At 57.0% G+C, this 12,434-nt stretch overlaps 1 protein-coding gene across 1 annotated transcript in view; it reads right to left on the reverse strand.

Annotated features, from left to right (window-relative positions):
* Positions 1-12,434, reverse strand: part of LOC134337996 (probable pleckstrin homology domain-containing family N member 1) — a 47,534-nt gene that overhangs the window by 21,828 nt on the left and 13,272 nt on the right. Inside the window, exon 4 of the mRNA XM_063033475.1 lies at positions 785-931. Within this exon, the coding sequence (XP_062889545.1) occupies positions 785-931 (147 nt within the window). The remainder of the gene's footprint in view (positions 1-784; positions 932-12,434) is intronic.

Here is a 12,434-nt window from a genome sequence, read left to right on the forward strand (position 1 = left end):
TTATTGAGGAACAGTGTGGCACAGGCCCTTCTGCCCTTTGAGCAGTACTGTCCAGCAATCCCCTGATCTAATCCGAGCCAAAAACCATGCGATAACTTACAATGACCAACTACCCTACCAGCTGGTACATCTTTGGACTGTGGGAGTAAACTGGGGCACCCAGAGGAAACCCATGTGGTCATGGGGAGAATGTACAAACTCCTTACAGAGAGTGGTGGGAATCAAACCTGGGTCACCGGTACTGTAAAGTGCTGTGCTCAGATGGTGGTGGGAATCGAACCCGGGTCGTCCATACTGTAAAGTGTTGTGCTAACTACTACACCATCGTACTGCCCTAAGTTTAGTCTACATCCTTCTACACCTTTTGTATTCATGTACTTGTCCAAACTTCTTTTGAACATCGTTAATGCATCCATCTCTACCACTTGCAACAGCTCGTTCCACTCACCCACCACTCTCTGTGTGACAAGGTTGACTCCCAGGTCCCCTTTCAATCTTTCCCCTCTATGCCGACAGTTCCTGCACTTGCCTCCCATCTGAAAGGCTGAGGCACCTCCACGGTTTCTGTGTGACTGAACCTCTTGGTCCACCTCACTCGAATGGCTGACCTAGTGAGGTTGGGTTCTCTGTGAGACTCTCTGATTCCGTCAGTTCAGAGGATGTGAAAAGGCTCTGTAGAAATGAGGCTGGTTCTCAGTACATCTTCCGCCAGAAGATGGCTGCCAGGCTACAGGGTGATGTTGTCTAAGAGGACATGCCTAGTGAGGAGCTGAGAAGGAGTTACCTCAGTGTATTTGTTGTGAAGCACCACTGAGGATGACCACACGACCTCCCCCAGGGATGTGATGTTCTCTCCTTCCCAGCCTAGAATAGGTTCCGTGCAGATAATCTTCTCCAGATCTCCACGTGACTTCCCCCATAGTACCTCAACCTGCGAATATCAGACGTCACTAAGTAAACGTGCATTTGTTAACACATCCAGGTAAAACACAGACACGTTTATTCCATACATCTGGGTCAGTTTCTTAGAGTAATGGCTGTGCTTTGAGGAGGCGTTAATCCACAAACTCACAGTAAAGCAGTGATTGTAGAAGGGTTGAATTGGAAATGCAGTTTCAGAGTGAAAAATTGGGGACTGAAAATTAAATAAAAGCAATTATCACAGAGCTGGGTAGTATTGTCCGGTGCAACTGACAAAGGGTGAGCAGGTAATATGGAAATATTACCGAAAGATCAGCAAAGGGACATCCCAGTGAGGGAAAGAAGCTCCACATCCTGTCTCTGTCTGTAAGGAATTTTTACGCTCTCTCTGTGACCATGAGGTTTCCTCCGGGTGCTCTGGTTTCCTATTACGTCCCAAAGACATAAGGGTCAGCAGTTTAAAGTGTGTAATTGGCTGGTGCAGGCTTGTTGGGCCAGAAAAGCCTGTAAGTCAGCGGTAGAGGATTGGAAACAATGAGAAGGGTGCACCGTCTGTAGCTACAGCATTATTGAGTGGGCACTGGAGCAGGTGTACAATGTCCGTGCACTGGAGCAGGTGCAGGGTGTGCGAGCACTGGAGCAGGTGCACGGTGTGCGAGCACTGGAGCAGGTGCACGGTGTGCGTGCACTGGAGCAGGTGCACGGTGTGCGAGCACTGGAGCAGGTGCACGGTGTGCGAGCACTGGAGCAGGTGCACGGTGTGCGAGCACTGGAGCAGGTGCACGGTGTGCGAGCACTGGAGCAGGTGCACGGTGTGCGTGCAGTGGAGCAGGTGCACGGTGTGCGTGCAGTGGAGCAGGTGCACGGTGTGCGAGCACTGGAGCAGGTGCACGGTGTGCGTGCACTGGAGCAGGTGCACGGTGTGCGTGCACTGGAGCAGGTGCACGGTGTGCGTGCACTGGAGCAGGTGCACGGTGTCCGTGCAGTGGAGCAGGTGCACGGTGTTCGTGCACTGGAACAGGTGTACAATGTTCATGCACTGGAACAAGTGTACAGTGTCCGTGAGTCTGCACTGGAGTAGATATACACTGTTGATCCTCACTTGAGGGAAGCCCTGCAGAGGGTGTCACACAGTAAACTTGTGATGAATGAGATGCCACATGCAGATTACACCCAATATGGAAGTTCTGAGGGATATTGATAGGAGACTTGGGCCCATTGAGGGTAATTAGATGGAAATCTCTTCCCCGAATGGTGTATAATGTCCATTCTGGGGACCTCGGGAGGTGGAGTCATTGAATGTTTCAAATTCAAAGGGAGCAGGCATTTAAGTGACAAGGGGTCTTGGAGAAAATCTTCCCCTTTCCCCATCCAATGAGACAAGGAATCCTGTGGAAATGGTAAAATTAATTAAAGACAGAAAATGCTGGAAATTCCCAGCAGGTGAGATAGTGTCTGTGGTGTCCTCAGAAGTGGGTGGAGGTTTGTTGAAATGAAACAAATTCTCTCCTTTCTCTACACAGACACCATCTGACTGGCTTTCAAATTTCAGCAGTTTCTGTTTTATTCCAGTTCCAGCACCTGCAGTATTTCATTTTCTGACGCTCAAAACCGTCGTCATCTTACAGAGTACAGGAAAAAATCCCAGATCATGTTAGCCAACTGCGTGTGATTCTACAGTGTGACCCTCCCTCAGTACCACCCCTCCCTCAGTGTGACTCTCCCTCAGTACTAACCCTCCCACAGTGAGACACTCCCTCAGTACCACCCCTCCCTCAGTGTGACCCTCCCTCGGTACCACCCCTCCCACAGTACCACCCCTCCCTCAGTGTGACCGTCCCTCACTGTGACTCTCCCTCAGTGTGACCCTCCCTCAGTACCACCCCTCCCTCAGTGAGACCCTCCCTCAGTACCACCCTTCCCTCAGTGTGACCCTCCCACAGTACTAACCCTCCCACAGTGAGACACTCCCTCAGTGTGACCCTCCCTCGGTACCACCCCTCCCACAGTGTGACCCCCCCTCAGTACCACCCCTTCCTCAGTGTGACGCTCCCTCAGTGTGAATCTCCCTCAGTACTAACCCTCCCTCAGTGGGACCCTCCCTTGGTACCACCCCTCCCATAGTACCACCCCTCCCTCAGTGTGACCCTCCCTCACTGTGACTCTCCCTCAGTACTAACCCTCCCTTAGTACTAACCCTCCCACAGTCTGACCCTCCTTCAATACCACCACGTCCCACAGTGTGACCCTCCCTCAGAACTACCCCTCCCACAGTGTGACCTTCCATCAGTACCACCCCTCCCTCAGTACTAACCATCCCACAGTGTGACCCTCCCTCAAAACCACCCCTCCCACAGTGTGACCCTCCTACAGTACTAACCCTCCTACAGTGTGACACTCTCTCTGTACCACCCCTCCCACAATGCGACCCTCCCTCAGTACCAACCCCACAGTGTGACCCTCCCTCAGTACCAAACCTCCCATCGTGTGACCCTCCCTCGGTACCACCCCTCTCTCAGGTTGACCCTCCCTCAGTACCAACCCTCCCTTAGTACTAACCCTCCTACAGTGTGACCCTCCTTTGGTACTACCCCTCCCTCAGTGTGACACTCCCACAGTACTAACCCTCCCACAGTGTGACCCTCCCTCAGTAACACCCCTCCCACAGTGTGACCCTCCCTCGGTAACACCCCTCCCACTGTGTGACCCTCCCTCAGTACCACCCCTCTCACAGTGTGACCCTCCCTCAGTACCAACCCTCCCACAGTGTGACCCTCCCTCAGTAACACCCCTCCCACAGTGTGACCCTCCCTCGGTAACACCCCTCCCACTGTGTGACCCTCCCTCGGTACCACCCCTCTCACAGTGTGACCCTCCCTCAGTACCAACCCTCCCACTGTGTGACCCTCCCTCGGTACCACCCCTCTCACAGTGTGACCCTCCCTCAGTACCAACCCTCCCACAGTGTGACCCTCCCTCAGTAACACCCCTCCCACAGTGTGACCCTCCCTCGGTAACACCCCTCCCACTGTGTGACCCTCCCTCGGTACCACCCCTCTCACAGTGTGACCCTCCCTCAGTACCAACCCTCCCACAGTGTGACCCTCCCTCGGTACCAACCCTCCCACAGTGTGACCCACCCTTAGTGTGACCCTCCCTCAGTGTGACACTCCCTCGGTACCAAACCTCCCACAGTATGACCCCCCCAAGAGTGTGACCCTCCCTAAGTACCGCCATTTCCCACAGTGTGACTCTCCATCAGTACGATCCCTCCCACAGTGTGACCCTCCCTCAGTACCACCCCTCCCACAGTGTGACCCTCCCTAAGTACCACCATCTCCCACAGAGTGACTCTCCCTCAGTACCACCCCTCCCACAGTGTGACCCTCCCTCAGTACTACCCCCCCACAGTGTGACTCTCCCTCAATACCACCCCTCCCACAGTGTGACCCTCCCTCAGTACCACCCCTCCCACAGTGTGCTCCTCCCTCAGTAACACCCCTTCCACAGTGTGACCCTCCCTTGGTAACACCCCTCCCACTGTGTGACCCTCCCTCGGTACCACCCCTCTCACAGTGTGACCCTCCCTTAGTGTGACCCTCCCTCAATACTAACCCTCCCACAGTGTGACCCTCCCTCAGTGTGACTCTCCCTCAGTACCACACCTCCCACAGTGTGACCCTCCCTCAGTACCAACCCTCCCACAGTGTGACCCACCCTCAGTGTGACCCACCCTCAGTGTGACCCTCCCACAGTAGGACCCTCTCTCAGTACTAACCCTCCCTCAGTGTGACTATCCCTCAGTACCACTTCGCCCACAGTGTGACCCTCCCTCGGTAGCACACCTCCCTCAGTGTGACCCTCCCTCTGTACCAACCCTCCCACAGTGTGACACTCCCTCAGTGTGACCCTCCCATAGTGTGACCCTCCCTCGGTACCACCCCTCCCACAGTGTGACTCTCCCTCGGTACCACCCTTCCCACAGTGTGACTCTCCCTCAGTACCACCCCTCTCACAGTGTGACCCAAACTCAGTACCACCCCTCCTACACTGTGACACTCGCTCAGTACCACCCCTCCCACAGTGTGACCCTCCCTCGGTACCACCCCTCCCACAGTGTGACCGTCCCTCATTATCACCCCTCCCACAGTGAGACCCTCCCTCAGTACCACACCTCCCCCATTGTGACCCTCCCTCAATACTAACCCTCCCTCAGTGTGACTCTCCCTCAGTACCACCCCTCCCACAGTGAGACCCTCCCAGAATACCACACCTCCCTCAGTGTGACTCTCCCTCAGTACTAACCCTCCCACAGTGTGACCCTCACTCAGTACCACCCCTCCCTCAGTGAGATCATCCCTCATTACCACCCCTCCCTCAGTGTGACCGTCCCTCAGTGTGACCCTCCCTCAGTACTAACCCTCCCTCAGTGTGACCCTCCTTTGTACCACCCCTCCCACTGTACCACCCCTCCCACAGTGTGCCCCTCCCTCAGTACCAACCCTCCCACAGTGTGATCCTCCCTCAGTACTAACCCACTCACAGTGTGACCCTCCCTCAGAACTACCCCTCCCATAGTGTGACCCTCCCTCAGTACCACCCCTCCATCAGTGTGACCCTCTCTCTGTACTAACCCTCCCACAGTGTGACCCTCCCTCGGTACCAACCCTCCTACGGTGTGACCCTCCCTCAGTACTAACCCTCCTACAGTGTGACCCTCCCTCAGTATCACCTCTCTCACAGTGTGACTCTCCCTTAGTAGCAACCCCACAGTGTGACCCTCCCTCAGTACCAAAACCCCCGTAGTGTGACCCTCCCTCAGTACCACCCCTCCATCAGTGTGACCCTCTCTCTGTACTAACCCTCCCACAGTGTGACCCTCCCTCAGTACCACCCCTCCCACAGTGTGACCCTCCCTCAATACTAACCCTCCCACAGTGTGACCCTCCCTCAGTGTGACCCTCCCTCAGTACCAACCCTCCCACAGTGTGACCCACTCTCAGTGTGACCCTCCCACAGTAGGATCCTCCCTCAGTACTAACCCTCCCTCAGTGTGACTATCCCTCAGTACCACTCTGCCCACAGTGTGACCCTCCCTCGGTAGCACACCTCCCTCAGTGTGACCCTCCCTCGGTACCAACCCTCCCACAGTGTGACACTCCCTCACTGTAAACCTCCCATAGTGTGACCCTCCCTAAATACCACCATCTCCCACAGTGTGACTCTCCGTCAGTACCACCCCTCCCACAGTGAGACTCTCCCTCAGTACCACCCCTCCCACAGTGTGACCCTCCCTTGGTACCACCCCTCCCACAGTGTGACTCTCCCTCAGTACCACCCCTCTCACAGTGTGACCCAAACTCAGTACCACCCCTCCTACACTGTGACACTCGCTCAGTACCAACCCTCCCACAGTGTGACCCTCCCTCGGTACCACCCCTCCCACAGTGTGACCGTCCCTCATTACCACCCCTCCCACAGTGAGACCCTCCTTCAGTACCACACCTCCCTCAGTGTGACCCTCGCTCAATACTAACCCTCCCTCAGTGTGACTCTCCCACAGTGAGACCCTCCCTGAGTACCACACCTTCCTCAGTGTGACTCTCCCTCAGTACTAACCCTCCCACAGTGTGACCCTCCCTCAGTACCACCCCTCCCTCAGTGAGATCATCCTCATTACCACCCCTCCCTCAGTGTGACCGTCCCTCACTGTGACTCTCCCTCAGTACTAACCCTCCCACAGTGTGACCCTCCCTCAGTGTGACTCTCCCTCAGTACTAACCCTCCCTCAGTGTGACCCTCCCTCGGTACCACCCCTCCCTCAGTGTGACCCTCCTTTGTACCACCCCTCCCACAGTACCACCCCTCCCACAGTGTGATCCTCCCTCAGTACTAAACCACTCACAGTGTGACCCTCCCTCAGAACTACCCCTCCCATAGTGTGACCCTCCCTCAGTACCACCCCTCCATCAGTGTGACCCTCTCTCTACTAATCCTCCCACAGTGTGACCCTCCCTCGGTACCAACCCTCCCACAGTGTGACCCTCCCTCAGTACCACCCCTCCCACAGTGTGACCCTCCCACGGTGTGACCCTTCCTCAGTACTAACCCTCCTACAGTGTGACCCTCCCTCAGTATCACCTCTCTCACAGTGTGACTCTCCCTTAGTATCAACCCCACAGTGTGACCCTCCCTCAGTACCAAAACTCCCGTAGTGTGACCCTTCCTCAGTACCAACCCTTCCTCAGTACTAACCCTCCCACAGTGTGACCCTCCCTCAGTACCACTCCTCCCACAGTGTGACCCTCCCTCAGTGTGACCCTCCCTCAGTACCACCCCTCCCACAGTGTGATCCTCCCTCAGTGTGACCCTCCCTCAGTACCAACCCTCCCACAGTGTGACCCTCCCTCAGTGTGACCCTCCCACAGTGGGACCTTCCCTCAGTACTAGCCCTCCCTCAGTGTGACTATCCCTCAGTACCACCCCACCCACAGTGTGACACTCCCTCAGAACTACCCCTCCAATAGTGTGACCCTCCCTCAGTACCACCCCTCCATCAGTGTGACCCTCCCTCGGTACCAACCCTCCCACAGTGTGACACTCCCTCAGTGTGACCCTCCCACAGTGTGACCCCCCCAAGAGTGTGACCCTCCCTAAGTACCACCATCTCCCACAGTGTGACTCTCCGTCAGTACCACACCTCCCACAGTGTGACCCTCCCTCAGTACCACCCCTCCCACAGTGTGACCCTCCCTAAGTACCACCTTCTCCCACAGAGTGACTCTCCCTCAGTACCACCCCTCCCACAGTGTGACCCTCCCTCAGTACTACCCCTCCCACAGTGTGACTCTCCCTCAGTACCACCCCTCCCACAGTGTGACCCTCCTTCAGTACCACCCCTCCCACAGTGTGACCCTCCCTCGGTAACACACCTTCCATAGTGTGACCCTCCCTCAGTAACACCCCTTCCACAGTGTGACCCTCCCTCGGTAACACCCCTCCCACTGTGTGACCCTCCTTTGGTACCAACCCTCCCACAGTGTGACCCTCCCTCAATACTAACCCTCCCACAGTGTGACCCTCCCACGGTGTGACCCTTCCTCAGTACTAACCCTCCTACAGTGTGACCCTCCCTCAGTATCACCTCTCTCACAGTGTGACTCTCCCTTAGTATCAACCCCACAGTGTGACCCTCCCTCAGTACCAAAACTCCCGTAGTGTGACCCTCCCTCAGTACCAACCCTTCCTCAGTACTAACCCTCCCACAGTGTGACCCTCCCTCAGTACCACCCCTCCCACAGTGTGACCCTCCCTCAGTGTGACCCTCCCTCAGTACCACCCCTCCCACAGTGTGATCCTCCCTCAGTGTGACCCTCCCTCAGTACCAACCCTCCCACAGTGTGACCCTCCCTCAGTGTGACCCTCCCACAGTGGGACCCTCCCTCAGTACTAGCCCTCCCTCAGTGTGACTATCCCTCAGTACCACCCCGCCCACAGTGTGACACTCCCTCAGAACTACCCCTCCAATAGTGTGACCCTCCCTCAGTACCACCCCTCCATCAGTGTGACCCTCCCTCCGTACCAACCCTCCCACAGTGTGACACTCCCTCAGTGTGACCCTCCCACAGTGTGACCCCCCCCAAGAGTGTGACCCTCCCTAAGTACCACCATCTCCCACAGTGTGACTCTCCGTCAGTACCACACCTCCCACAGTGTGACCCTCCCTAAGTACCACCTTCTCCCACAGAGTGACTCTCCCTCAGTACCACCCCTCCCACAGTGTAACCCTCCCTCAGTACTACCCCTCGCACAGTGTGACTCTCCCTCAGTACCACCCCTCCCACAGTGTGACCCTCCTTCAGTACCACCCCTCCCACAGTGTGACCCTCCCTCGGTAACACACCTTCCATAGTGTGACCCTCACTCAGTAACACCCCTTCCACAGTGTGACCCTCCCTCGGTAACACCCCTCCCACTGTGTGACCCTCCTTTGGTACCACCCCTCCCTCAGTGTGACCCTCCCTCAGTGTGACACTCCCTCAGTGTGACCCTCCCATAGTGTGACCCCCCCCAAGAGTGTGACCCTCCCTAAGTACCACCATCTCCCACAGTGTGACTCTCCGTCAGTACCACCCCTCCCACAGTGAGACCCTCCCTCAGTACCACCCCTCTCACAGTGTGACCCTCCCTCGGTACCACCCCACTCACAGTGTGACCCAAACTCAGTACCACCCCTCCTACACTGTGACACTCCCTCGGTACCACCCCTCCCATAGTGTGACCGTCCCTCATTACCACCCGTCCCACAGTGAGACCCTCCCTCAGTACCACACCTCCCTCAGTGTGACCCTCCCTCAATACTAACCCTCAGTGTGACTCTCCCTCAGTACCACCCCTCCCACAGTGTGACCCTCCCTCAGTACCACCCCTCCCTCAGTGAGATCATCCCTCATTACCACCCCTCCCTCAGTGTGACCGTCCCTCACTGTGACTCTCCCTCAGTACTAACCCTCCCACAGTGTGACCCTCCCTCAGTGTGACTCTCCCTCAGTACTAACCCTCCCTCAGTGTGACCCTCCTTTGTACCACCCCTCCCACAGTACCACCCCTCCCACAGTGTGACCCTCCCTCAGTACCAACCCTCCCACAGTGTGATCCCCCCTCAGTACTAACCCTCCCACAGTGTGACCCTCCCTCGGTACCACCCTTCCCACAGTGTGACCCTCCCTCAGTACTAACTATCCTACAGTGTGACCCTCCCTCAGTATCACCTCTCTCACAGTGTGACTCTCCCTTAGTAGCAACCCCACAGTGTTACCCTCCCTCAGTACCAAAACTCCCGTAGTGGGACCCTCCCTCAGTACCAACCCTTCCTCAGTACTAACCCTCCCACAGTGTGACCCTCCCTTAGTACCACCCCTCCCACAGTGTGATCCTCCCTCAGTGTGACCCTCCCTCAGTACCAACCCTCCCACAGTGTGATCCTCCCTCAGTGTGACCCTGCCTCAGTACCAACCCTCCCACTGTGTGACCCTCCCACAGTGGGACCCTCCCTCAGTGACCCTCCTTCAGTACTAGCCCTCCCTCAGTGTGACTCTCCCTCAGTACCACCCCTCACACAGTGTGACCGTCCCTCATTACCACCCGTCCCACAGTGAGACCCTCCCTCAGTACCAACCCTCCCACAGTGTGATCCTCCCTCAGTACTAACCCACTCACAGAGTGACCCTCCCTCAGAACTACCCCTCCAATAGTGTGACCCTCCCTCAGTACCACCCCTCCCACAGTGTGACCCTCCCTCAGTACTAACCCACTCACAGAGTGACCCTCCCTCAGAACTACCCCTCCAATAGTGTGACCCTCCCTCAGTACCACCCCTCCCACAGTGTGACCCTCCCTCAATACTAACCCTCCCACAGTGTGACCCTCCCTCAGTACCACCCCCCCACAGTGTGTCCCTCCCTCAGTGTGACCCTCCCTCAGTACCACCCCTCCCACAGTGTGACCCTCCCTCAATACCACCCCTTCCACAGTGTGACCCTCCCTCACTACCACCTCTCCCACAGCGTGACCCTCCCTCAGTACCACCCCTCCCGCAGTGTGACCCTCCCTAAGTACCACCATCTCCCACAGAGTGACTCTCCCTCAGTACCACCCCTCCCACAGTATGACCCTCCCTAAGTACTACCCCTCCCAAAGTGTGAGTCTCCCTCAGTACCACCCCTCCCACAGTGTGACCCTCCCTCAGTACCACCCCTCCCACAGTGTGACTCTCCCTCAGTACCACCCCTCTCACAGTGTGACCCTCCCTCGGTAACACCCCTCCCATAGTGTGACCCTCCCTCGGTAACACCCCTTCCACAGTGTGACCCTCCCTCGGTAACACCGCTCCCACTGTGTGACCCTCCCTCGGTACGACCCCTCTCACAGTGTGACCCTCCCTCAGTGTGACCCTCCCTCAGTACCACCCCTCCCACAGTGTGACCCTCCCTCAATACCACCCCTTCCACAGTGTGACACTCCCTCACTACCACCTCTCCCACAGTGTGACCCTCCCTCAGTACCACCCCTCCCACAGTGTGACCCTCCCTAAGTACCACCATCTCCCAAGAGTGACTCTCCCTCAGTACCACCCCTCCCACAGTGTGACCCTCCCTCAGTACCACCCCTCTCACAGTGTGACCCAAACTCAGTACCACCCCTCCTACACTGTGACACTCGCTCAGTACCACCCCCCGAACAGTGTGACTCTCCCTCAGTACTAACCCTCCCTCAGTGTGACCCTCCTTTGTACCACCCCTCCCACAGTGTGACCCTCCCTCAGTACCACACCTCCCTCAGTGTGACCCTCCCTCAGTACTGCCCTTCCCCCAGTGTGACTGTCCTTCAGTACCACCCCTCCCACAGTGTGACCCTCCCTCAGTACCACCCCTCCCACAGTGTGACCCTCCCTCAGTACCACCCCTCCCACAGTGTGACCCTCCCTCAGTACTAACTATCCTACAGTGTGACCCTCCCTCAGTATCACCTCTCTCACAGTGTGACTCTCCCTTAGTAGCAACCCCACAGTGTGACCCTCCCTCAGTACCAAAACTCCCGTAGTGGGACCCTCCCTCAGTACCAACCCTTCCTCAGTACTAACCCTCCCACAGTGTGACCCTCCCTTAGTACCACCCCTCCCACAGTGTGATCCTCCCTCAGTGTGACTCTCCCTCAGTACCAACCCTCCCACAGTGTGATCCTCCCTCAGTGTGACCCTGCCTCAGTACCAACCCTCCCACTGTGTGACCCTCCCACAGTGGGACCCTCCCTCAGTGACCCTCCCTCAGTACTAGCCCTCCCTCAGTGTGACTATCCCTCAGTACCACACCGCCCACAGCGTGACTCTCCCTCAGTACCACCCCTCACATAGTGTGACCGTCCCTCATTACCACCCGTCCCACAGTGAGACCCTCCCTCAGTACCAACCCTCCCACAGTGTGATCCTCCCTCAGTACTAACCCACTCACAGAGTGACCCTCCCTCAGAACTACCCCTCCAATAGTGTGACCCTCCCTCAGTACCACCCCTCCCACAGTGTGACCCTCCCTCAATACTAACCCTCCCACAGTGTGACCCTCCCTCAGTACCACCCCTCCCACAGTGCGTCCCTCCCTCAGTGTGACCCTCCCTCAGTACCACCCCTCCCACAGTGTGACCCTCCCTCAATACCACCCCTTCCACAGTGTGACCCTCCCTCACTACCACCTCTCCCACAGCGTGACCCTCCCTCAGTACCACCCCTCCCACAGTGTGACCCTCCCTAAGTACCACCATCTCCCACAGAGTGACTCTCCCTCAGTACCACCCCTCCCACAGTATGACCCTCCCTAAGTACTACCCCTCCCAAAGTGTGACTCTCCCTCAGTACCACCCCTCCCACAGTGTGACCCTCCCTCAGTACCACCCCTCCCACAGTGTGACTCTCCCTCAGTACCACCCCTCTCACAGTGTGACCCTCCCTCGGTAACACC

Source organism: Mobula hypostoma, chromosome 25, assembly GCF_963921235.1.
Source record: "Mobula hypostoma chromosome 25, sMobHyp1.1, whole genome shotgun sequence".
NCBI classification, from domain to species: Eukaryota; Metazoa; Chordata; class Chondrichthyes; order Myliobatiformes; family Myliobatidae; genus Mobula; species Mobula hypostoma.